This window comes from Manacus candei, unplaced genomic scaffold, assembly GCF_025592945.1.
Source record: "Manacus candei isolate 608988 ecotype Guabito, Panama unplaced genomic scaffold, ASM2559294v1 h1tg000045l, whole genome shotgun sequence".
NCBI lineage: Eukaryota > Metazoa > Chordata > Aves > Passeriformes > Pipridae > Manacus > Manacus candei.
In genome coordinates this window covers 4636000-4663004 of record NW_026138093.1, presented here as the reverse complement: position 1 = coordinate 4663004, position 27005 = coordinate 4636000, and the positions used below count along the sequence as shown (strand labels likewise).

General features: G+C 51.5%; 2 protein-coding genes across 2 annotated transcripts; one reads left to right on the top strand and one right to left on the bottom strand.

Annotated features, from left to right (window-relative positions):
* Positions 1–1420: 1420 nt before the first annotated feature.
* Positions 1421–1942, bottom strand: LOC127474930 (olfactory receptor 14J1-like; the record flags this gene model as incomplete). The annotated part of the gene is made up of 1 exon (XM_051796261.1): positions 1421–1942. A coding segment is annotated over exon 1 (519 nt), but the record flags the coding sequence as incomplete, so codon positions are not given.
* Positions 1943–23648: 21706 nt separating this feature from the next.
* On the top strand, positions 23649–24557 carry LOC127474904 (olfactory receptor 14J1-like; the record flags this gene model as incomplete). Its single annotated transcript, XM_051796227.1, has 1 exon — positions 23649–24557. A coding segment is annotated over exon 1 (909 nt), but the record flags the coding sequence as incomplete, so codon positions are not given.
* Positions 24558–27005: the final 2448 nt, after the last annotated feature.

The following is a 27005-nucleotide window of genomic DNA, read 5'->3' as shown; positions in this document are numbered from 1 at the left end:
AAGAGTCTGGAGTTCTGGGTTTGGGCTTTTTCTGGCTTGGAGTTAGGGCATTGGATTCCTCTCAATGGGAGGGGCAGCACTTTTGGGGAGTGTTGGGGCTTGAGGTTACAAAGTGCGTAAATGTCCATCCGGAGTGTTTGCACAATCAGTGTTTCAGCACCCTCAGCATTCCCTGAACCTGGTTTTTACCTCATCAAAATCTTTCCTCTCTGTTGGCCAAGCCCCTCTTTCCTTCCCCAGTTATCTTCTCCATTTTGTCCCAGTTCCCCCTAACCTCCTCAGAACTTTCATCAGGATGGGCTCTGCTATGTGATGATGCTGTGCAACCTCATGGAATCAAGGAACCACTGTGAAACTGCAGAATCTCATGGAATTACGGGGCCATTGTGACCCTGGGGAAAACCATGGAATCAAGAGGCCACTGGGACACTCCAGGGTCCCATGGAGCCAAAGGAACCCTGGGACCCTGGGCAACCTCCTGAAATAAAGGGGCCATTGTGACACTGCAGAAACCCATGGAATCAGGAGGCCATTGTGGCACTGCAGGGCCTCTTGGAAACAGAGAAACCCTGGGCCACAGTGGAATTTCATGGAATCAAGAGGCCATTGTGACACTGGGGGATCTCATGGAACAAAAGGAATCCAGGGAATTCTTCTCCATACCAGTGTTGGGAAAAGACCTCAGCCTTGAGGAAGTGCCTGGAGGGGAACCCCTTTGCTGCTGGAACTGCTGTTGTGGAGCCCAGCCCTGTCCCAGCAGTGCCCAGGGCCTGTCCCTGCCTGTGCTCACAGGCCTGACCCACAGCAGGACAGTGACTGAGCTACCAGAGCACTCAGGCCTTGGCACGGACAGGAAAGGAGAGGGTGGGAGTGCAAAGAGAGCAGCTCTGAACAGATCCAGTGCTGGTGCTCCCTGGCAGTGCTGGGACTCTTTTCCCCTCCACATCTGCAAACATGGAAATGCCCTCCAGCTTCAGGGGAGGTCTTGAGGAAGAATCTGGAAAAAAGAATTTGTGTCCTTTCTTCCACTCAGAGATTGTGATTCCTCATGTACAAACTAACACAGGGAGGATGTTTGAAAAATATCTTTCTGCACAAACTTTTATTTTGTTTAAATGCACACAAAACATGACTCCTCATTTGTATATTTTGTGGGTAAAACAGAAAAAAGAGATAGACAGTGAATTCTATATGGGATGAAGAATAAAATTTCAGTGTTAATGACATGAACAGAAGTAAAAAAACCAGAAAAGTCCCCCACCACCACCACTCTCAGAAGCTTTAGAAGGTAGACTGGGCCCAAAATGAGTTATACAATGAGTGTTCTGCAGAAGAAAAGATGGAGTTTATTGCTTCTCAAAAAACCTGTAATCATCATTTTCCTTATGGCATCCCTGAGCTCCTGGTTCCTGAGGCTGTAGATGAGGGGGTTCAGTGCTGGAGGAACCACCACGTACAGAACTGACACCACCAGATCCAGGGATGGGGAGGAGATGGAGGGGGGCTTCAGGTAGGCAAATGTGGCCGTGCTGACAAAGAGGGAGACCACGGCCAGGTGAGGGAGGCACGTGGAAAAGGCTTTGTGCCGTCCCTGCTGAGAGGGGATCCTCAGCACAGCCCTGAAGATCTGCACATAGGAGAAAACAATGAAAACAAAACAACCAAATGCTAAAGAGATAGTAAACCAGAGAAGCCCAATTTCCCTGAGGTAGCCTGAGTGTGAGCAGGAGAGCTTGAGGATGTGTGGGATTTCACAGAAGAACTGGCCCAGGGCATTGCCCTGGCACAGGGGCAGGGAAAATGTACTGGCTGTGTGCAGCAGAGAATTGAGAAAGCCAGTGGCCCAGGCAGCTGCTGCCATGTGGGCACAAGCTCTGCTGCCCAGGAGGGTCCCGTAGTGCAGGGGTTTGCAGATGGCAACGTAGCGGTCGTAGCACATGATGGTGAGGAGGGAAAACTCTACTCTAAGAAAGAAGACAAGCAGAAAGGCCTGTGCAACACATCCATGGTAGGAAATGGTTGTGGTGTCCCAGAGGGAATTGTGCATGGCTTTGGGGACAGTGGTGCAGATGCAGCCCAGGTCTGTGAGGGAGAGGTGGAGCAGGAAGAAGTACCTGGGGGTGTGCAGGTGGTGGTCACAGGCTACGGCGCTGAGGATGAGGCCGTTGGCCAGGAGGGCAGCCAGGGAGATGGCCAGGAAGAGCCAGAAGTGCAGGAGCTGCAGCTCCCGCCTGTCTGCAAATGCCACGAGGAGGAACTGGGCCATGGAGCTGCTGTTGGACATTTGTTGCCTCTGGACATGGGGACCTGTTCAAGGAGGAAAGGACAGTGACTGTGCAGGGCAGACTTCTCTGGGAAAAGCCCTTTCTCAGAGGCCCATCCCTGCTCCTCAACACTTCCCCTTTGACCATGTCCAGGTGACCTTCCTTCCCCATGGTTGCTGGAGCCCTGATTGCTGCTGGCCAATTTGTCTTTGGGCAGCAGGACCTCGGCCTGCAGGACACTGGGCAGTCAGCTCTGCTCCACCCAGTCAGGGCACAGGAACAGTGAGGGCAGGGCCAGTCCTGGGGGGTGAACTTTGACAAAGAATCTGCTCCTAAGGCACAGCAGCTTGTCAGCAACAGCACTGCCAGGGTGCAGGCAGGGGCATGGCAGAAGGCAGAGGGAGAGATTCTGCTGCACTGCGGGAGAACAGAGAGGCCTGTGAGGCAGGAGGATTGTCTGAGGCCCAGTGCAGAGTGAGGGGAGCTGCTCTGTCCCTCTGTCCTGTGCCAGCATCCCTGCACTGGCAGCTTTCTGAGACACAGCTCAAAGTTACACTCCTGTGTTCCCCTGGAGAGCAGAGGGACCCATGGCAGAGAAATTGGCTCCCCCTTTCCCAAAGTCAGGGACAGTCATCTCATTTCCAGCCTCCCAGAGCCCAGAGCCCCCCGGGACACAGAGAGCTGGGACAGCTCCTTGCTGTGCTCAGCCCTGTACAGGAGGAGCCCCAGGGGCTGGGCCTGACTCTGCAGCTCAACCTGCCATTCCCAGAGAGCCTGTCAGCAATAGCAGGAGCACCTGAGCAAGGCAAGGAGAGAGACAGCTGGGCCCTGAGGAAAGGCTTTCCCTTCCCAGCCCTGCACAGCCCCTCCCAGGCAGCCCCAGGGCAGGACAGTCCCCTCAGGCCCTGCTCAGCAGCAAATGGGCACAGGGCAGCAGAGATGCCCTCCATCCCTCCTGCTGCTCTGCCTGCCCAGGAGGTGCCTGAGGGCCCAGAGCCCCCGAGCTGAGGGCTGTGCTGGCTGGGAGGGGACACAAGAGCTGTGCTGCTCAGGGAAGGGCTCTGCACTGCAGGGCAGAGCCAGGAGGTGCCACATCTGCCCTGCAGCAGGGCTGCCCTCAGCATTCCCTCCCTCCCTGCCCATGTCTCTGCTGCCTGGAGCTGTTCCAGCTCAGAGCTGGTCCTTGGGCCCCGTGGTCCTTCCCTGCCAGTGCTCCCAGAGCCCAGCCCAGCCCCTGAGTGCACAGCTCAGCTCTGCAGCTGCTCAGACTGTGCAGGGATTAAAGAAGAGCTCAGCCCAAGCCTGGGGACAGTGGGAAGATGCTGCTGGCTGGATCTGGAGGCTGATGGGGGGTGAGGGCACTGGCTGAGGGTCTCAGGAAACATCAGCACGATGGTTTAAGAGTCTCAGCCCCTGCTCTTAACTGTCCAGCTGAGTTTCCATTCCTACCAGCTTGAAAGAAAAGTAGAAGCACAAACTGATGAAAGCAGAGATTCAAGCAGGAAAGTCTGGCCCTGAAGGTGCTCATGAAAAGTTGCGTCGAAATGACCTGGCCATGAGCTGGATCTCTGAGCAGCCCTTGCCCAACCAGCACCCTCTCAACAGCAGAAGAAACCTGTCCTGCCCTGCCAAGAGTCACTCCTTCCACCCACAGCTTCACTCCACAGTGCTGTGGGAGCTCCCCAGGAAGAGTGAGAGGTGACCCCAGCAGTGACAGATCCCCTGCCCTGGCAAAGAGCCCTCTGGGCTGCAGGACCCTGCTCTGCAGGACAGCCCTGGGCAGCCCTGGCTGCACCCCCCATTCACACCCTGCAGCTGTCCCTGGAAGGAGCTGTCCTGCCCTGTCCCTCTGATGGTGCCACAGAGAAGCCCTGCCCTGGAGCTCCTCCTGCTCCTCTGCAACAGAGAAACTGTGGGAGTCCTCCTAAAAGATCCTCCAGGCTGTGGGATGTGCCAGCTTTGGCAGATTCCTCCAGGCACACAAGCAACATTGTCCTGTGTGCACAGACTTACCATGGAGAGGCTGTGAAAATCTCTCCCCCACTGAAGGTTCAGCTCACTGTCTTTCCAATCCTGATTCCCTTTAACCTTTTCCTGCCTCGCTCCCTTCCCCTCCGTGCTGCAGGCAGTGCCCTCAGCCCTGCTGGGCTGTGCAGAGGAGCTGCTCACCAGCAGAGCTGTCTCTTTCAAGCTCTTCTTGCTTGTCAGGAGCTCCCTGTGTGCCAGGAGCCTGGCCCAGCTCAGCAGCACAACAACAGCCCCAGGCATTTCATGACCCTTGGGGGGTTTGTCCTTGTTTACATGAGACTCAGTCCCTGAGAGGAAGTTCAAACAACTTCTAAGAAGTCAAAGTGAGATTGAAACACTAAAGTTTCTTGTGGTTCTTATGAATCTCACTGAGGGACACAACTGAGAAAGTGTCCCCAGGTTCCAGTTAGAGCAGAAATCTGCAGAAAGTGATGACAAGGATGGACAAGCAAGGCAAAGGTGGTTCTGATGCTGAACAAACCTTGACTTGTTTTCTTAATCCAAAGGACCAAGCCCTGACCCTCAGCCCCTGGGAAGGCAGATCCTGTCCCTGCCTTATTCCTCAGGGCTCTTCCTGGGGCACTGGGATGTGGGATGTGCAATGCCAAGGGCAGGACCATGGGGTGGCACCTGCCAGGTTGCTGAGCAGGGACAAGGAGGCCATGAGGACCCAGGGCTGCAAGGGCCACTCCCCTCCTCCTGGCATCAGGGGCACAGACAGCAGCCCTGGCCAAAGGCCTGCAGAAGGTGGCTCTGTCAGGGCCTTTCAGCTTCTCCCCATGCCTGTCTCCTCTCCAGCCCAGGCTGTCCTACGGTGTCCATGCCCTGCCCCTTTCCCTGCAGGCTGTTGTCATCCCCCCGGCTGCCCCACCTGGCTGGCACCTTCCTGCACTGACATCTCTGCGTCCTCCCTGGCTCTTCCTGCACACACAAAGCCTTGGGCTCATCCAGACTCCTTCTTTGTGACATATTGCACCACAACACTGCCCTTGGAGGGAAAGTTCTGACTTCTTGTCACCAGTCTAGGTCACCCCAGTTGCCCTTGGTGGCACTAGTTCTTTCTTAGGCTGTTTTCTGACAGGAAGAAAAACTCCACCAGCTCTGACACCCCCCTTCCAGACCTCTCAGGCTACTCCTCCACTGTCCTCAATCTTTGCACCCCTGACCCCTGAGTCCTCAGCCTCTATATACGGGTCATGTGCTTGAGGCCCCATATTCCCTCCTGGAAGATCTCTGGGACCTCTCCAAGGTTTTGGAAGATGACAGTAGAGTGCTCTTATCCCAGGAAACACAGAGGGACACTTTTTCCCAAGGGTTGTGTTGGCAGAATGAGGCACAATATCTTTAAACTTTCTGGCACAAGGGAGCTCTGAGCTCTGGGTACGGAGGGAGCTCCAAGTGCCAACCACTGGAGTGGGAGCTACAAATCATCAGGGCTTGTGTTCTTTGGAGGGCCAGACACTGGGGAGAGTGGGGGGTGTGTGTGCACATGGAAGGACTTGAAGGGCACAATGAACTGTCTCAAAACACTGTCAAAGCAGGAAAATCCCATAAGGCACCACAACACACAAGCACTGGTGGCAAACAGGAAGGCCTTTAATTCCAAGGCCCAAAGGGAGGTGAAGCTCTGGAAGTAGCCCCCAGGACAGAATTGCACTGTGCAGACTGTGGGAAAGAGCAGACAGCCCCAACAGGAAGCCAGGGCTGGTAAGGCAGGTCTGGGGAACCCATCCAGACAAAGATTCCCACCTGCAGACTGGAAGCACAGTGGGCAAAACTCCCACCATGGCAAGCTGTGGGAAAGGAAGCAAGTCCTTGTAGATGTGCCAGCCCAAGCTGTGGGAACAGCATCTACCCCCCTGAATACCCGGGGCTTGGGCTGTATAAAAGTGATAGCCCAGAAGCACAACTTGGGGACCCTCCACCGAGCAGAGCAGGGTGAAGAAGGACCAGTGGGAGCCTCAGGGATCTCCATGGTGTGATACATTTACTTCATCTCTGTCTCTCTCTCACTGTCTTCCCACCACCCCCTCCCTCTCTCTCTCTCTTTTTTTCTTTCTTTCTTTCTTTCTCTCTCCCTCCTATTTACTGTTAAATCAGACCTGGCTGCTGACTTGGGCACATGGTCTCCTTTGCAACTGAATTTGGGCAGAGGTGTCTTTTAATAATGGGAACCTGAGAGTATCCATGAGGTTTTACAGTGTGGGAATGGCCACTGGATTCCATGAGGTTCCACAGAGTCTCAGGGTCCATTTGGTTTCATAAGGCTCTGCAGTGTGACAATGGACCCTTGATTCCATGGGTTTGCAAAATGTCTCAGGACTCCTTTGGTTCTAGGAGGCCCCACATATCACAGTGGCCCCTTGGCTCCATGAGATTCCACAGTGTCTCAGGTTTCCTTTGGTTCCATGAGGCCCCGCATGTCACAGTGGCCCCTTGACTCCATCAGGTTCCACAGTGTCACAGTGGTCACTTAGGCTCAATAATGCCCTGCAGTGTAAGAATGTCTCCTTGATTCCATGAGGTTCTACAGTGCCAATATGGGCCCTTGATTTCTTGAGGTCCACAGTGTCCCAGGGTCCCTTTGTCTCCATGAGGCTCTTCAGTGTCACAGTGTCCCCTTGATTCCATGAGGTTCTGAAAAATCCAGGGTTCCTTTCATTCCATAAGACCCTGCAGTGTCGCAGGCCTAGTAATTCCATGTGGTTCCACATTGTCCCAGGCTTCCTTTGGTTCCATTGGCCCTGGTTCCTGGTTCCATGGTTCCTTTTGGTTACAGTAGCCTTTGAGTCCCCAAGGTTCCTCAGTGTCACAATGGCCCCTTGATTCTATGAGGGCCCGAAATGTCTCAGGGCTCCCTTGGTTCCATGAGGGCCTTCATGGCACAATGAACCCTTGGTTCCATGAGGTTCCACAGTGTCCCAGGGTTCCTTTGGCTCCAGAAGGCCCTACAGTGTCACAATGGCCCCTTTACTCCAGGAGGTTCCACAGTGTCCTTGCTGGAACACACAGGGCTGTAATGTTGTCACCCCTGCAGAGCTGCCTCCAGCTCTGGGCTCCAGCACAGGAAGGACATGGACCTGTTGGAGAAAGTCCAGAGGAGACCATCAAAGTGATCAGAGGGATGGAGCAGCTCTGCTGTGAGGAAAGGCTGAGAGAATTGGCATTGTTCAGGCTGTAGAAGAGAAGGCTTTGGGGTGACCTAATTGTGGCCTTGTAGTGCCTGAAAGGAACCAAAAAGAAAGATGGAGAGAGACTTTTGACAAGGGCCTGGAGTGACAGGACAAGGGGAATGGCTTCACACTGAGAAAGGGAAGGGTTAGATGGGATATTAGGAAGAATTTCTGGACTGTGATGGTAGTGAGATCTTGGCACAGGTTGCTCAGAGAAGTTCTGGCTGCCCCATCCCTGGAAGTGTTTATGGCCAGGTTGGATGGGCCTCTGAGCTCTGACTCTAGTGGAAGGTGTCCCTGGCCATGGCAGGGGGTTGGACTGAGATGCTCTTTAAGGTCCCTTCCAACCCAAACCATTCCATGATTCTGTGACTGGTGGGGGATGTGGTGGTTGGAACCGATGGGCACAGAGACTCCAAAATGATGGAGTTTTCCATTCTGGGTGGAGGAAGGAGGGGGCAGCAGAACTGACAGCCTGGACTGCTGGTGGTCAGACTTTGTCCTGTTTGGGAGAGTGACTGATCTGGGTGTGAGTGTGGATGTGCTGGAGGGCAGGAAGGCTCTGCAGAGGGATCTGGACAGGCTGGATCAATAAGGCCAAGTGTCAGGGCCTGCCCTTGGGTCCCAACAACCCCCTGGAATGCTCCAGGCTGGGGGCAGAGGGGCTGGAGAGCTGCTCAGCAGGAAGGGACTTGGGGGTGCTGCTTGACAGGGACTGGATATGAGGCAGAGTGTGCCCAGGGGGGCAAGAAGGCCAAGGGCATCGTGGCCTTTGTGGAGAAGAGTGTGGCCAGCAGGAGCAGAGAACTGATTGCCCCTCTGTGCTGGGCACTGGGGAGGCCCCACCTGGAGTGCTGTGTCCAGTTCTGGCCCCTCAGTGCCAAAAGGCCCTTGAGGGGCTGGAGTGTGTCCAGAGAAGGGAGCGGAGCTGGGGAAGGCTCTGGAAAACATGTCTGCTGAGGGACGGCTGAGGGAACTGGGCTGGTTGAGTCTGGAGAAGGGGAGGCTCAGGGGGGACCTCATTGCTCTCTGCAATGACCTGAAAGGAGGTTTTAGTGGGATGGGGGTTGGTCTCTTCTGCAAAGCCTTTAGTGACAGGAAGAGAGGAAACGGCCTTAAATTGCTTTGGGCAAGGTTCATATTAGATATTCAAAAACCCTTTTTCCACTGAGAGGGTGCTCAGGCATTGGAACAAGTAGCCCAGGGAGGTGGTGGAGTCTCTGGAAGCATTCAGGTGGCATCTGGATGTAGCACTTTGGGATGGGGTTTAGGGGTGATTCTGGTGGTGCTGGGTTGACAGTTGGACTAGAAGATCTGGAAGGTCTCTTCCAATGTTGATGATTCTGTGATTCTCTGACCTGTCATGCCTGTTTGCAGGTTTGTGCTCTAACAAGACCCTGGGGATGTTTTCTCTGTTGGGTCCACAGAGATTGTGTTGTGTGAGCTTTTTTCCTCTATGATGAAAACAAATAATAATTAATGCTAAATCCAGCAGGTGGCTTTCAAGTAATAACTTGGTCCAGTTTGTCCAACTGTGTCCAAACAGGTGAGGAAAATCTGGAACTTTAGAAGGGTTAGTTTTTTACCTCATTAGTAGGATATCCAGGGGTGCACCAAGTGCCTTCCAGTGAGGAGCACAAGAGACCAGTAGACAGTGACAATCTTGTTCTAATGTTAATGTCACTGGAGCACAGAGTGAGATCACATCTGAGTTATGTTTCTTTTATCAGTGATTGGGAATAAAGAGAAAAAGCCATCTGCTGGATTTAGCAATTATTACTCCTTGTTTTGATCTGAGGGAAAAAGGCTCACACAACACAATCTCTGAATGCTCCTTTGAACTTACCCACAGTGTGTTCACAAATACACAGAGCAAGGCTTTTAGATTTGGCTGCTCCCCTCAGTTCCAGCATAGAAAGAAATGTCTCTGTGCAATAACAGCAATTGCCTTTCCATGTTACTGAACTGCATTCAGTTTATCTGGTCTCAAACAAATACTCCATATTTTCTCCTTGTTTTATTTTCAAGGGCATGGGTATGGGTATTTAGGTGACTGCCTTCACTGGTAGAGGATAGAAACCGTTCACATGGCTATAAATGAATATTATTCTCTTGACAAAACACCTTTCCCAAAGCCTCTGACAAAAAGAAAGGGAAAAAGAACCAAGAAAGAAAAAGGGAGCCACAGGTACATTGCCTGTCACCCACCAAAAAAGGTCTCCTCCCTAAAGATAATTCAGGCACACCCTTCAATATGGATCTCTCACTATTATCCCAAGCTCTTTTTTAGTGGAAGTTTCTGTAGGGAAGCTGAAGTGCATCACTGTCTCAGACAGCCAAGGATAAGGTGACTGAGGGAATTCAGTTGCTCTCTTTAATAATACAGGATTATTTCCCTTTCATTTGGTGAAGTTAATAATATGACTGGTGGAATGTCAGTAACAATTAAATAATAAACTAGTGCAGCACCAAAGGGAAAACTTACTTTAGTTATGGAGTACTGCCAGCAGAAATCTTGAAAATCTTATATATAATATAAGTATTTATATATATAATATATATAAAAAATATATATAATATAATCTTATATTTACACTGATAAAATACCACATGTACTTCATGGGATACTGCAAGCTTTTTACAATCCTTGTGGCATGTCTTTACAGAGCAAGAGTGAACATTTTGAGATTATACCTTAATAAATGAGTTGCAGTTCTATTGTTTCTTGAATGTTAAGCACCACATCCTAAACACAGGAGCAGGTTCAAGGTCCATGTCCTGTTTTAGACCTTTTCAGCATCTGTGATATTGTGATAATCACACTTAAAATATTCCTCTAGAAAAAGTAAATTGGCCCTTTTCACTAGAAGGATTATTATGATCAAAAACAAATCTGAAGGAGAACAAATTCAGATTTCTTTGTTTGTTGGTTGGTTGGGGCTTTTTTTTTTCAGCAATGCAATAAATTGCTGTCCCTAACGGGGATGGTTTTCTACCCAAGAATTAAAAAGAAAACTCCAAAGTTCACTCTATTCTGCACTTATATTACTTTTTGGGTTTTTTGGGTTTTTTTTGGAGGCCTCCTCTATGTAAAAATACCTTCCTTAAAATGCGTTTATACTTTCTGTAAGAACCAAACCATTCCAGCTGACATACCATTCTATCACCAATACTGCAGGGAAATGTAATATCCCACGAAAGCAGAAGGGAAAGAAGACAACTGAGCATCAGCAGCTCTTCCTAAGCAAGATCAGGGGTTTAGTTCCATCTAACTGAGAGGTGAGATGTGCCCCTCAGTGGGTCTCTTCCCACTCCCCCACCAGCCCTTCTACCCGACTGCAAGCTCAAAGTTCTAAAAAGAGAAGAAGAAGCTGGAGCGTCAATATTTCCCCAGTGCAAACCCCAATAATCTTTGCTGGGAGCTGACAGGAATTGCTGTTCCACTGCCCTGGGATATCCTGGCTTGAGGCGAGAGCGCAGCCCCGCCCAGAGCCCCCAACCCCTCTGAGAGCTTTTGTAGGGTCTGTTTGTCCATGTCCCTGTGGCAGAGGCTGCCCCGACACCTGCCCTGGAGCTGGTCCAGCTGCTGGACCAAACAAGGCATTGTCCAGCCTGCCTTCCCCCAGCCCCGACCGCCCCAGCCCATCTTCCATCGCTCTGCTTCCTTTTCCTGCCCCTGCTCCCCCTCCGCTCCCTTCCCTCTGGCATTTTTATTAGGAATGTTCTTGCGTTCTCACTGTCCAAGCATGAGCTGATCCCCAGGGGAGCCTGTGGAATGTAACCCCTCAAGCACTAAATTCCTTCCCCTGTGCCAAAGACACTGGTTTGTTGTTGCTGCCCCTCCCGCCGAGCACCAGCTCCATCTCCTGCTCCTGCCCAGCGGCTTTGCAGAAATCCAGGGCTGGGTGTGGATTGGAGGCTGTGGCAAGGGACAGGATACAGTTGCTTCACTTCCACCCTTGGTGTCTCAGTGTTTGTGATCTGGGAAATCCTCAGGAACCTGGAACAATGGCAGATTATCTGTTGTGGCAGGATATGTACCTGGAGATTGTTTTAATCTGAGTATAAATCTTCCTTGAAAGTACAACTGATAGAAAAAAATGTAAAAAAAAAGGGGAAATGGAAATAATAAGAAAAAACAAAAATAAAAAAGAGGGAAAAAAGAGAAAAAAAGAGAAAAAAAAGGAAAGAAAAAAAGAAAAAATGAGAAAAAAAAAAGAGAAAAAAGAAAAAAGAGAAAAAAGAAAAAAGAGAGAGAAAAAAGGGAGGAAAAGAAAAAAGAAAGAAAAAAGAAAGAAAAGAAAGAAAGAAAAAAGAGAAAATAAAAGAAGACAGAAAAACTAAAAAGCAAAACGCCCGATCCTTCCCCGCCGCAGGGACTACAACTCCCACAATGCCCCGCGCAGGCGGGGGGCGGGCAGGGGCCGTGGCCGCGCGCTGATTGGCTGCGGGGCGGGTCTGTAAAGGCGGAGGGCGCGCGGAGCGAGCGCCATTTTGGCCTCGTGGTCGGGAGTGAGGAGGACTCGCCTGCGGCCGCTGCACTTCGCTGGGTGAGTTGGCGGGGGGGCGGCAAGAGCGGGGTCTGGGGATCCCCTCGGGGGCTGCGGGGAGCGCGGCTGTGGGTGGAAAGGCTGGAGGGCTCGGGAGGGCTTAGCGGGGGGGTTCGGGGGTTCCCGGGGACGTTTTGAGGGGTTACTGAAAGGACTCGGGGGGGAGGTTGAAGGTCCCTGAAGAGTGCTGGGGGGCTCTGATGGGGGTTTTATTTTCTGAGAAGATTTGGGGTGTCCCAGGTGGGCTTTGGGGCTTTCTGGGGAGGTTTGGGGTTCCTGGGAGGCTTTGCAGGGACCTTGAGGCAGTTTTGGGGTCTCTGGGGGGTTTAAGGTGTCCCAGACGGTTTGGAGGGCCCGTGGGGGGGATTGGGGGTCCCTGAATGGGCTTGGGGAGTCTCAGGTGGGTTTTGCGGGTCACTGAGAGGGTTTGGGGGGTGCTGGGGAGGGATGAGATCTCTGAGGGGATTTGAAGGGACCTGGAGAAGGTTTTGATGGGTCGAAGGGGGATTTCAGAGGTTTTGAAAGGATTTTACAGGGTCCCCTAAAGCCCAGCAATGGGGTTCAAGGGGTCCCCTAGCCCCCAGGGGAGGGGTCCTAGGGATGCCCCCCAAAATCCAGAGGGGGAGATGTACCACAACCGGGTAAGGGGATCCCAGTGCCCCCAGTATATCCCAGTGACCTCCCAGTTACCCTCAGTATGGCCCAGTAACCCCCTCAGTGACCAGCCAGTGTGTCCCAGTGACCTTCCACTGCCCCCCAGTATGGCCCAGTGATCCTGCAGTGAGCACCCAGTAACACCCAGTATGGCCCAGTAACCTGCCAGTGTCCCCCCATGTGTCCTGGTATCCCCCAGTAACTCCCCAGTGCCCCCCAGTGTGCCCCAGTTCCCCCCCAGTCCCTCCCAGTGCCCTCTCAGAGGGCCCCTGAGAGCCTGGTGAGGGGGGGCACGGAGAAGGGGAAGCCTGGACAGTGGGGACCCCTGGGATCCCCTAGGACAACAAAGTGGAGAACCTGGAGAGGGGGAATTTCTGGGAATGCAGTATCCCGAAGGCGAGAATCAGAGGAGAAGGGAGCCTTGGGACCCCCAACACTCCCAGCATCTCTAGGTAGAACCCCCAGCATCCTAGACAGGAGAGACTCTCTGAACCCTAAAGGGGGGAAACCAGAAAAGGGGAAATCTTAGGAGAATTTTTTTGGGCTCATCTTCATATTTTAGAGTATTTTTTAGGTGAATCTCAACTTTTTTCAGTTTAGGGGGGCAGGAGTCTTCTCACTCTTTCTTATAGGCTTTTGCCTGAATGTTGATGATTTGGGTTTTTCTGGGCTAAATCTTGGTGTTTTGGAGGTTTTTATGGACACAGGATGCCTGGTGAGTTCTAGAGATGGACTTGGGCAGGAGGAACCCCCAAGCCCAAACGCTCAGCCCTTGTTTTCCCCCCATCAGGATTTGTCCTTCCCAAAGCTTGGGCGGATGGAGGAGGAGGCTGCGAGGAAGAGGAAGATGCCTTGGGCCCCCCAGGCAGGTGAGGAGGAAGTCAGTGTCCCTTTGGGCGGGTGTTGTGCTGGCTCTGTCAGCCCAGCATGGCCCCGGCTGCAGGACAACCCCGCTGGCGCCGCCGTCCTGCCGGGGCCAGAGTTGGGGGGATGTCCTTGGCCTTCCCTGTGGGCCGGAGGCAAATCCCCTGCCTGTCCTTCTTGCTTCCTGCCCCAGGCCCCGAGCTGAGGAGGGAGAGCGCGGAGGACAAATCCCCCCGTGAGACCCTGGTGGGAGAGGCCGTTTTGAAGGGCTCCCCGGCGCAGGAAGGCAGCGGGGAGGAAAAGGGCCGGAGATCCCCCCGCAGGAGGGGCTCCAAAGCCATCCCAGGGTGCTCTGAGGAGGAAAGAGCCAGCCTGTGCCGGGAAGGCGGCCGGAGCTTGAGGGGGAGCTCTGAGCTGATGGTCCTTGAGCAGCCTCCCAGCAGGGAGAAACCCTTTAAGTGCTTGGAATGTGGAAAGAGCTTCAGGCAGAGCTCCCATCTGATCCGACACCAGCACATTCACAGTGGGAAACGGCCCTACACGTGTGGGGAATGTGGGAAGAGGTTTCAGACCAGCTGGAATCTCCTCGTGCATGAGCGAACGCACACGGATGAGAGGCCCTTCCGCTGCACCGACTGTGGGAAGGGCTTCAAGCAGAACTCCCACCTTGTCACCCACCGGCACATCCACACCGGGGAGAGGCCCTACAAGTGTGGGGAGTGTGGGAAGAGCTTCTCCCACAGCTCTACCTTGACCAAACACCAACGGACCCACCGGGGTAATAGAAGCCCTGTGAGTGCCCCAACTGTGGGAAGAGCTTCAGCCACTGCTTCCACCCCAAACTTACCCCCTTATGGGGAGGCAACCCCTGGAGTTCAAGGACTGTCAGTCCATCCCTTTCGACCAGAAATGGCCAGTCCCCTTTCCCAGGGGCAGCTTCTTCCAACAGGACCCTTCTTGGGGGGAGTGTGGAGATTCCTACCTTGGGTGGGGACCCCCCAATGTCAGTGCTGGAGGTTGAGAGCAGAGATCTCCCCACCAGCGTTGGTCTGGGGGAGTTCCATCCATCTCTAATTAAGAATTATTGCTTTTGTTTCAACTTTAGTAGAATTGCTTCAACAATTGCTTTAGTGTAGAGCACTGTCCTATCTTATCCTGTACTCCTGTTAGTTTTAGTGTTTCTGTTGTGCAGGAAATAATTCTGATGAAGATCTTTTGTCTGATCATTTGTAACCCTAAATAACTCATTTCTATCAATAAATCTGATTTGCCATCATTAAAACCTGGGGGACAAAAGTGTTTCAGTCACACCTCTCTATTTCCTCTAAATTTAAAATGTTGGCAAGATTCAAGGCTGAGATTGGATCCAGCAGCACCCAGCACCCCACAGGAAGTTGGGAGCTCAGGAGAACCACTCCCTTTCCCAAAACCTGGTGCCAAAGACCCCCATGGGACCGCTGAACCCACCAGACCACCCTCCCTTTTCCACCCTTCTCCCTCTTCCTTCCACTTTTCCATGGTCCCCTCAATCCCCAGACCAACCAGGATCACTTTTGGGGTCCCAACCCCCACTTTTTCCCCCCCTCCCACCTCTTCCACATCATCCCCCCACTCCCCAGCCCCCTCATGCTCAGTTTGGGGTTCCCACCCTCACCTTCCACCATTCTTCTGACCTCTCCCACCCCTCTCCCATCATCCCCCAAACCTCAGTGCCCCTCCCCCTCCATTTTTTTGAGGTCCCACTCCCCTGCCACTCAGTTTGGGGTCCCACCACCCCTTCTGTCCCCTCTGACCCCCCTTTTCCCACTGACCTCCCCCTTCCCACCCCCCGCTCACCCGAGAGCTCCTCGCCCACAGCCGGGGGGGCTCCCAGCACCACCAGTGCCCAGAGAAATCCTCCAGAAAAGGGGTTGGGTGGGGTCCTGGGTGGGCTTTGAGTGTTTTTGGAAGTCCTTGAGGGGCTGTGGGGAGGTTTTAGGGGGGTCCCAGCACCTTTTGGGGTGAGCTGGGTGCCTGTTGAGGGGCAGGTGCCCTCCCAAATGTCATTTTATTGTAGAATTCTTTCAACAGAAGCACCTAATTTGTCACATAAATAATGTTGACTCCAATTACAGTGCTGAAAAGTCCAGTTGATTTACACAGAATGAAAAGAAAAAACAAAAGAAAAAAAACCCCAAGCATGAATACCCTTGAGATCATATAAAAATGGCATACTTCATCTAAATTGGGTCCTTTTCTGCTTAAAATTGAAATTGGTCTAAAATAGGTTAATGTGATTTTAGGTAGCAATTTTAAATAATAATCTACAGCTACATTTCACATTACACATTTTCCCCATGTTTATATATTCTTCTTTTTTTTTTGAAGTATAAGTAAGCTGCAGTTTTGCAGCAGGAAATCTCCTCTACCACAGAGTTCTTCCCAGAGATCTTAAGCACAGCCTGGATCTCATGCTAAGGCTGAGGTTTTGGAAAGACCTGGAGTGAGACCTCTGCAATGAGGTGAATTCCCTGCTCACAGATGATCAATCAGCTCTTCCAAGCTGTTGTGCAGTTTTCCCTTTCTCCCCTGGCTCTCCCTAACAAGCAAAACCATCCATGTTCTCCCAGGCAACTCCAACTGCTGTTTGGATCTTCGCGTCCCAACTGTCTCGTGCAGCTCCAGAAGACAGAAAGCAACCCCAAAGCTGATCAGTGCAGGTGCCACATGTCTGCAGCATGGAAAGGGCCCAGCTGGAGCTGGGGGAGATCTGCCCAGCCCCAAAAGCACAGGGGGGGAGGCAAAGGGAAGGAGGGAATCGGAAGAGAAGGACACAGTTGGAGTGTCACTGCCTGCTGGGAAAACTCCACAGTTTGATGAGCAGGGACTTCCATTAAGCCTCAGTTTAAAGCAACCTTGAGGTGGCCCTTTCTGATGTGTGGGGTCAGGCTGAGCCCCAGCTGGCTGCAGTTTAGGAAAGGGAGCAACAAAGAGGGCACCTCTGTGCCTCCCACTGCCAGAGTCTAAAGGTACAACTGTTCAGGAAGGAGACTCACTTCTCTCATCTCTTGCCCTCCACAACACCCCCCCAAAACCAAGAACAGACACAGGGTGAGCTCACTGAGAGATGTGCTGAACAGCCTGGGAGAGGGGAAGAAAAGAAGAAAGTAACACTAATGAAAATGACAATCAGTTCAACGCTGCAGAGCTTAGGGAAGAATTCTTGTTTCATTAGAACAACTCCCAATTTTCCACACAAGCACTTTTGCAATCCTACCCTTGTATCCCCATGAAATCATCTTTCTGGACAAAAGGAACTGGAATGGACAATGCACAGCTCGCCACTGACACTATTTAATTAGCTGGGTCACTGATGAGAGATGTAGGAGAGCTCTTTCCTCCTCCCTGCTCTATCCTGCTGTCTCCTTAAACTGCCTCTAGAAAAGAAATGGTTGCATTTTTTCATTTAAGAACTTTGTTTCAAACATTTCCTGCTCTTCATCAGAATCAGAGACTATATTATTCTGAAGTTTGATAGATATCATGCAAATGTTTGAGAATTTGAAATATTTTTAAATCTGATTTTTTTCACACTTGTTTTTTTTAAAAAACTACTTTTTGTAGTGGATTGGTTAGAAATGCGAGGACATATGAACATGGCTAAGGCTATGGATGAGCTGCTAAAGTATAAGATGCAGTTTTCACTAGGCCCATGAGAAAGTCTGAGATAGCAGGGCCATGAGAAAGCGGCAGTGTCCTTGGGTATCCTAAATTGAGCTGGGAAACAGAGCTAGGCATTACCAAAACAAAGGCACTTAACGAGCCACCTGTGTAAACAATGGGAAGCAGTTAAGATGATATCACCACCTAACCGGGTACCAATAATGAGCCTGATTTCTGTAATATTCATGAACCTATTATAGAGTGTATATTAAGCTACTGTCAATCTACAATAAACGAAGTTCCTGGATTCTCATATTGAGGTGTCTAGAGCTTTCCGTCGCGACGTTAACTTTTCATTTTTCTTTTAATTTTTAAATTCACATGAAGTGACATAAGAGAATGTAAAAGAAGAAAAATGAAAAAGAAACAGAAGAGATAGAATAGAAAGAATCCTGTTGGAAAAGAATCCTGGTGGAAAGAAGGAAAGAAGCAAAGAAGAGAAAAAGAAGAGAGAGAGAAGAGAGATGAGAGAGGAGAGAGAGAAAGGAGGGAAAGAAGAGAGAGAAAGAAGAGAGAGAAAAAGAAAGAGGAGGAGGAGAGAGAATAACAACTGTTGTATCCAAAGGACTGAAATTTGTCATAAAGGAAATCTTTCAAAAAAAGTTTTATGATGTGACTCTCAATGCAATACTAAGCAAAATGGAAAAACAAATCTGTCTCACAGGGAAAAATCTCGTATATCCAGGCTTGATCTTTTCTCCTAATTAATTCTGACCTAACATCAGTTTGCTGTGTTTGCTGAATATTCATTCCTCTAAGGAGGTCTGTTGGCTTCAGTGATCCACTTGCAGGAAAAAATTCAGATGCAAATATGAGTTGTAGGATAGGATTCCTACTTGTTTGCATGATTAGATCAGGGATCCTATGATGGGGTCCACCATCCAGTCCCAGAGGTGTTGCTGCCTAAACTAACAGTGGCTGAGATCCCCAGGCTGCAGGAACCATCTCCTGTAGAGATTGAACCAACAGCAGCAGCTACAGGTCCGTAGGCTCAGTGTTGGCTGCTGGGAACAAGCCCAAGCCGTAGGCAGAGGCAGTGCAGGATTCCATAGGCAGAGGCAGTGCAGTATTCCATAGGCAGAGGCAGTGCAGTATTCCATAGGCAGAGGCAATGCACTATTCCAATGCACATTCCATAGGCAAACAGGCAGACAGGAAAGGGCGGGTGCCAAAGAGTCCAAAGCAAAATCTCACACCTTTCACTGCTGAACATTCCTGTGCTGTGCAAATCACACACAGAGCACATGAGAGCTTAAAGAAGCCCTTCACTGCTCAGGCCATTCTTTTTTCAGAGTATCTTCCCTTTTTCATATCTTCTCTGAGCCTTGCCTGATGCAACTTAAGGCCATTTCCTCTTTTCCTGTCACTAAAGGCTTTGCAGAAGAGACCAACCCCCACCCCACTAAAACCTCCTTTCAGGTCATTGCAGAGAGCAATGAGGTCCCCCCTGAGCATCCCCTTCTCCAGACTCAACCAGCCCAGTTCCCTCAGCCGTCCCTCAGCAGACATGTTTTCCAGAGCCTTCCCCAGCTCCGTTCCCTTCTCTGGACACGCTCCAGCCCCTCAAGGGCCTTTTGGCACTGAGGGGCCAGAACTGGACACAGCACTCCAGGTGGGGCCTCCCCAGTGCCCAGCACAGAGGGGCAATCAGTTCTCTGCTCCTGCTGGCCACACTCTTCTCCACAAAGGCCACCATGCCCTTGGCCTTCTTGCCCCCCTGGGCACACTCTGCCTCATATCCAGCCCCTGTCAAGCAGCACCCCCAAGTCCCTTCCTGCTGAGCAGCTCTCCAGCCCCTCTGCCCCCAGCCTGCAGCATTCCAGGGGGTTGTTGGGACCCAAGGGCAGGCCCTGACACTTGGCCTTATTGATGCAGCCTGTCCAGATCCCTCTGCAGAGCCTTCCTGCCCTCCAGCACATCCACACTCACACCCAGATCAGTCAGTCTCCCAAAGAGGACAAAGTCTGACCACCAGCAGTCCAGGGTGTCAGTTCTGCTGCCCCCTCCTTCCTCCACCCAGAATGGAAAACTCCATCATTTTGGGGTCTCTGTGCCTGTCGGCTCCGACCACCACATCCCCCACCAGTCACAGAATCATGGAATGGTTTGGGTTGGAAGGGACCTTCAAGAGCATCTCAGTCCAACCCCCTGCCATGGGCAGGGACACCTTCCACTAGACGCAGAGCTCAGAACCCCATCCAACCTGGCCTTGAACACTTCCAGGGATGGGGCAGCCAGAACTTCTCTGAGCAACCTGTGCCAGGATCTCACTACCATCACAGTCCAGAAATTCTTCCTAATATCTCATCTAACCCTTCCCTTTCTCTGTGTGAAGCCATTCCCCTTGTCCTGTCACTCCAGGCCCTTGTCCAAAGTCTCTCTCCATCTTTCTGGTTGGGTCCCTTCAGGCACTGCAAGGCCACAATTAGGTCACCCCAAAACCTTCTTTTCTCCAGCCGGAACAATGCCAATTCTCTCAGCCTTTCCTCACAGCAGAGCTGCTCCATCCCTCTGATCCCTTTGGTGGTCCCCTCTGGACTCGCTCCAACAGGTCCATGTCCTTCCTGTGCTGGAGCCCAGAGCTGGAGGCAGCTCTGCAAGGGTGACAACATTACACCCCTGTGTGTTCCAACAAGGACACTGTGGAACCTCCTGGAGTAAAGGGGCCATTGTGACACTGTAGGGCCTTCTGGAACCAAAGGAACCCTGGGACACTGTGGAACCTCATGGAACCAAGGGGCCATTGTGCCATGAAGGGCTTCTTGGAACTAAGGGAGCCCTGAGACATTCGGGACCTCATAGAATCAAGGGGCCATTGTGACACTGAGGAACCTCTTGGCCTCATAGAACCAAAGGAACCGTGGGACAATGTGGAACCACATGGAATTACTAGGCCACTGTGACACTGCAGGGCCTCATGGAACCAAAGGAACCCTGGGACTTTTCAGAACCTCATGGAATCAAGGGGACACTGTGACACTGCAGAGCATCATGGAGACAAAGGGACCCCGGGACACTGTGGACCTCAAGAAATCAAGGACCCATATTGGCACTGTGGAACTTCATGGGATCAAGGGGCCATTGTCACACTGCAGGGTCCCATGGAAGCAAAGGAATCCCTGTGACACTGTGGAACCTCATGGAATCAAAGGGGCCATTGTGACACTGCAGGGCTCATGGAACCAAAGGATTCCTGGGACACTGAGGAATCTCATGGAACCAAGGGACCACTGTGATATGTGGGGCCTCCTAGAACCAAAGGTGTCCTGAGACATTTTGCAAACCCATGGAATTAAGGGTCCATTATCACACTGCAGAGCCTTACGAAGCCAAATGGGCCCTGTGACTCTGTGGAACCTCATGGAATCCAGTGGCCATTCCCACACTGTAAAACCTCATGGATACTCTCAGGTTCCCATTATTAAGAGACATCTCTGACCAAATTCAGCTGCAAAGGAGACCATGTGCCAAAGTCAGCAGTCCAGCTTTGATTTAATAGTAAATAGGAGGGAGAGAGAGAGGGAAAGAAATAGAGAGAGAAGAAGGGGGTGATGGGAAGCCAGTGAGAGAGAGACAGAGATGAAGTAAATGTATCACACCATGGAGATCCCTGAGGCTCCCACTGGTCCTTCTTCACCCTGCTCTGCTCGGTGGAGGGTCCCCAAGTTGTGCTTCTGGGCTATCACTTTTATACAGCCCAAGCCCCGGGTATTCAGGGGGGTAGATGCTGTTCCCACAGCTTGGACTGGCACATCTACAAGGACTTGCTTCCTTTCCCACAGTTTGCCACGGTGGGAGTTTTGCCCACTGTGCTTCCAGTCTGCAGGTGGGAATCTTTGTCTGGATGGGTTCCCCAGACCTGCCTTACCAGCCCTGGCTTCCTGTTGGGGCTGTCTGCTCTTTCCCACACTCTGCACAGTGCAATTCTGTCCTGGGGGCTACTTCCAAAGCTTCACCTCCCTTTAGGCCTTGGAATTAAATGCCTTCCTGTTTGCCACCAGTGCTTGTGTGTTGTGGTGCCTTATGGGATTTTCCTGCTTTGACAGTGTTTTGAGACAGTTCATTGTGCCCTTCAAGTCCTTCCATGTGCACACACACACACCACTCTCTCCAGTGTCTGGCCCTCCAAAGAACACAAGCCCTGATGATTTGTAGCTCCCACTCCAGCGGTTGGCACTTGGAGCTCCCTCCGTACCCAGAGCTCAGAGCTCCCTTGTGCCAGAAAGTTTAAAGAGATTGTGCCTCATTCTGCCAAGACAACCCTTGGAAAAAAGTGTCCCTCTGTGTTTCCTGGGATAAGGGCACTCTATTGTCATCTTCCAAAACCTTGGAGAGGTCCCAGAGATCTCCCAGGAAGGCATTTGGGGCCTCAAGCACATGACCCGTATATAGAGGCTGAGGACTCAGGGGTTAGGGGTGGGAAGACTGAGGACAGTAGAGCAGTAGCCTGAGAGGTCTGGAAGGGGGGTGTCAGAGCTGGTGGAGCTTTTCTTCCTGTCAGAAAACAGCCTAAGAAAGAACTAGTGCCACCAAGGGCAGCTGGGGTGGCCTAGACTGATGACAAGAAGGAAGAACTTTCCCTCTCAGGTCAGTGTTGTGGTGCAATATGTAACCAAAAAGGAGTCTGGATGAGCCCAAGGCTTTGTGTGTGCAGGAAGAGCCAGGGAGGACGCAGAGATGTCAGTGCAGGAAGGTGCCAGCCAGGTGGGGCAGCCGGGGGGATGACGACAGCCTGCAGGGAAAGGGGCAGGGCATGGACACCGTAGGACAGCCTGGGCTGGAGAGGAGACAGGCATGGGGAGAAGCTGAAAGGCCCTGACACAGCCACCTTCTGCAGGCCTTTGGCCAGGGCTGCTGTCTGTGCCCCTGATGCCAGGAGGAGGGGAGTGCCCCTTGCAGCCCTGGGGCCTCATGGCCTCCTTGTCCCTGCTCAGCAGCCTGGCAGGTGCCACCCCATGGTCCTGCCCTTGGCATTGCACATCCCACATCCCAGTGCCCCAGGAAGAGCCCTGAGGAATGAGGCAGGGACAGGATCTGCCTTCCCAGGGGTTGGGGGCAGGGCTTGGCCTGTTAGATTAAGGAAAGAAGTCAATGTTTCCTCAGCATCAGAGCCACCTTTTCCTTGCTTGTCCATCCTTGTCATCACTGTCTGCAGTTTTCTGCTCTAACTGGAACCTGGGGACAAGTTCTCAGTTGTGTCCCTCAATGATACTCATTAGCACTATAAGAAACTTTAGTGTTTCAATCTCACTTTGACTTCTTGAAAAGTTGTTTGAACTGACTCTCAGGGACGGAGTCTCATGTAAACAACCTCAATCTCCCCTGAGGGTCATGAAATGCCTGGGGCTGTTGCTGTGCTGCTGAGCTGGGCCGGGCTCCTGGCACACAGGGAGCTCCTGGCACACAGGGAGCTCCTGGCAAGCAAGAAGAGCTTCAAAGAGACAGCTCTGCTGGTGAGCAGCTCCTCTGCACAGCCCAGCAGGGCTGAGGGCACTGCCTGCAGCACCCAGGGCAGGGGAGTGAGACAGAGAGAAGTTAAAGGCTGTCAGACGTAGCATGATGCTGAGACCTCAGGGGGGGAGAATTTTTAGCAGATCTTGGCACAGGAAGTCTGTTCATGCAGGGCAATGGGACTGCAGCTTTTGGAGGCATCTGGGAAAGCTGGCACTGCCCACCAACTACAGATTCTGTAAGTGCAACTCTGAGAGCATCTGGAGTGCAGAGGAGGAGGACATGCTCAGAGCTTCAACTCCCTCTCAGAATATTTCCAAGACAAAGATTTTTTTAAGGTTATAGAAATTTCCTGAGATTGTGTTTCCAGTTTCCTGCTCTTGAGGAATGGGAGGAATAAATCATTAAGAAAGTATTAATTTTGACAGATCCCTGAGACATCTGAACTGTGAGTGCTCAGTAGGTCTGTCTGAGCTTCCTAATGTGCTTTCAGCCACTGCTCTGCCTGTGGGCAGCACCAGGATCACCTCTGCTAGTCTCAGGACTAGTCTGAGATGTCTTTTTTGCACCTGCAAACGGAATCTGACCCCTACCAGTGCAGCCTGTGGTGGGGGAAGGAGTTGAGTTTGCTTAAATCAAATGCCATCATAAGGACACTTGGCTGTCTCCCTGAGGTTTCCTTCCAAGCTGTGAATTCTCATCCAGGATGGAAACCTGTCCATAAACATCTCCTTGTTATGTGAAACCCCTGCACAGTGATGCTAAAACAGTGAAAATGCTGTTGAGTAGGGACCCAGCACTGGAGCTGAAGGAAGATCTCCTAGGAAATCAAAAGGCTGTCTGGGTGTGACATGGGGAGTGTCTGTAGAATACAGCTTTGACTTTGTTTAGATAAGTCCACGCTAACTGGCCTCTTACTGTCTTCTTCTCCTGTGTTGGAAACAAAAAGCCAGAGGCAGCAAATGTCCAACAGCAGCTCCATGCCCCAGTTCCTCCTCCTGGCATTTGCAGACAGGAGGGAGCTGCAGCTCCTGCACTTCTGGTTCTTCCTGGCCATCTCCCTGGCTGCCCTCCTGGCCAACGGCCTCATCCTCAGCACCGTAGCCTGTGACCACCACCTGCACACCCCCATGGGCTTCTTCCTGCTCAACCTCTCCCTCACAGACCTGGGCTGCATCTGCACCACTGTTCCCAAAGCCATGCACAATTCCCTCTGGGACAGCACAGCCATCTCCTACATGGGATGTGCTTTACAGGCTTTTTTCTTTCTATTCTTCATCTCAGCAGAGTTTTATCTCCTCACCATCATGTGCTGTGACCGCTACGTTGCCATCTGCAAACCCCTGCACTACGGGACCCTCCTGGGCAGCAGAGCTTGTGCCCACATGGCAGCAGCTGCCTGGGCCACTGGGTTTCTTTATTCTCTGGTGCACACAGTCAGTATATTTTCCCTGCCCCTGTGCCAGGGCAATGCCCTGGGCCAGTTCTTCTGTGAAATCCCACACATCCTCAAGCTCTCCTGCTCACACTCAGGCTACCTCAGGGAAATTGGGCTCATTGGGGTTAGTTGCTGGGTAGCATTTGGTTGTTTCATTTTCATTGTGTTCTCCTATGTGCAGATCTTCAGGGCTGTGCTGAGGATCCCCTCTCAGCAGGGACGGCACAAAGCCTTTTCCATGTGCCTCCCTCACCTGGCCGTGCTCTCCCTGTTTATCAGCACCTCATTCTTTGCCTACCTGAAGCCCCCCTCCATCTCCTCCCCATCTCTGGATCTGGTGGTGTCAGTTCTTTACTCGGTGGTGTCTCCAGTACTGAACCCCCTCATCTACAGCCTGAGGAACCAGGAGCTCAGGGATGCTCTGAGGAAAATGATGACTGGATGCTTTTCAGAAGCAAAAATGTTTCTTTTTTCTGCTCCATAACATTCAGAATGGATGGCCCAGCCTTCCTTCTCAGGTTTCTTATGGCAATAATTTGTGGGATTTGTTCTCTTTTTTCTTGCAATATTGTTTTCTACAAAAAAAAATGTTATTCTTCATACCTTTTCTAATTCATTGTCTACTATTGAATTTGATTCTGATACTGCCTAGATGAGGAATTGTAATGCATTTCAAAAAACCTAATTCTCTTGCAGAAAAGTTTTGGATGAAATCCTTCATCTGGGACCTTTGAAGTAGCAGGGACTGTCCCCTGTGTGCAGACATGGCAGCCAGCACGAGAATCAAGAAGTGAAAGACCTGAGAAAAGTCTAAGATGACCTTGTGTTGTTTTCTCTAGGCTGTGATTTACTGCCCAGAAATGAGCTCAGCTATTGTGTTTGCATTCTTACCATATGTGGGTGTGTAAAGGAGTTCCTTAAAACTCCAAGATCTGTGTGTGTGCTGTGTTAACAGGCCGGCCTGAGTAAGTGATGGATGTGTGACTTGCTTAACCACTCCCAGGTAAATGTGAATGATATAAAAACCCTGAGTGATGGATAATAAAGTGATTTCTGTCCACCAAGTCAGGAGTCCATAATCTTCATTCCATCTGTAAATGGCACCAGAACATTCCATCTATACAGTTGCAGAGAGAAAAGGAGTTCCAGCACAGCAGCACTGCCAGGGAGAACGACTTTTCTGAGCTGCTCTCTTTCAACTTCCACGCTCTCCTTCTGCACCCATGTGTAAGACCTGAGCAGTTTGATATTGGGGTGTAGAGATGTAACAAGAACTAATAGTCTTTGCAACAAAATGTGTCATAGAAAATTACCGTGTGCAGTTTACAGAAATCAGCCAAGCAAGGTGAGAGAACAATGAAGAAGGGAGCTGAAGCAACAGGTGTATATATAACCAAGAATACTGTCTCAAAGAAGTTCATATGGCAGTCACCTGGAATTTTGGGGACTCCAAACAGAGAAGACCACCAAAGACACTTGATGAAACCCCTCAGAGACCTTACAAGGATATGTATATATCTTAATAAATTTTGGGAGCTGCAGGTCTGCTGTGTGTGTGAATGCCATGAATATGTAACAGGAATGCAGGGAACAAAAACTGGATAACCATGTAATGCTGACATAGCAGCAGGAGTGAAGATACCTCTGTGTTCACTTTGGTGAACTGATTCCCAGGGCACCTGGTTTGCTGAAATCATGCAGTGTGTTGTAATAGAAATGCCTGCCTATTAAAACTGACAAATTGAGTCTTCGAGGTTTCTTTAAGAGCTGGTTTTAGGCAACAACGGTGCTTCATGGCCCCTCACAGCCCCTTACAGCCCCTCAGAGCCCCTCATGGCCCCTCACAGGCCCTCATGGCCCCTCATGGCCCCTCACAGCCACTCACACCCCTCATGGCTTCTCACAGGCCCTCATGGCCCCTCACAGGCCCTCATGGCCTCTCATGGCCCCTCACAGCCCCTCATGGTCCCTTACAGCCCCTCACAGGCCCTCATGGTCCCTCACAGCCCCTCATGGCCCCTCACAGCCCCTCATAGCTCTCACAGCCCTTCACAGCCCCTCATGGCCCCTCACAGCCCGTCATGGCCCCTCACAGCCCCTCACAGCCCCTCACAGCCCCTCACAGCCCCTCATGGTCCCTCACAGGCTCTCACAGCCCCTCACAGCCCCTCACAGCCCCTCACAGCCCCTCATAGCTCTCACAGCCCTTCACAGCCCCTCATGGCCCCTCACAGCCCCTCATGGCCCTTTACAGCCCCTCACAGCACCAGATGTGGGGATTCTCCCAAAGGAGAAGGGATCGGGGCCTGCTTGTCCTCCTTTTAGTTGGGTCATTTTATAGCAATGAGTAAAGAAAGGTTGAAATGAAACAGTTTGCACCATTTCCCTCTGCTTTAATTTGGGGGGGCTGAAGCTCTCTGCTGACGGTGGCCCGAGTGTGACCATCAGTGCAGCCCCCCAGCCCCCTTTGTTCCCCCCTGTCATTCCTGGTTCCAAAGCCCCCCGGCTCTGGAGGAGGCAGAGCTGCAGCGCCGTGGGCTCCGTCCCCGGCCCAGCCGGGGCTCTCGGGCAGGAGCATCAGCAGCACAGCCCCTTCCCACCTGCTCTTGCCTTGGCTTTGCCTGGGAAGCCAGAAGCCTCTGGAAATCAGCACAGCCACTGCAACAAGAGCCAGGCCTAAAAGAGTTAACTGAGATATCTTGGCCTGCTAAGAAACCCCAATACCTGTGTTACTAGAAGCACATTTCAGGAGCACTGGTTAATACCATGTTCTGTTCTGCTCACTGGACCAAAGGACTTATTATAGAAAGGAGTAGTACACACATGGTAATAAATTAGGTAAACTAGACATTTGAATAAGATACAGAAGGCCCAAAGCCAG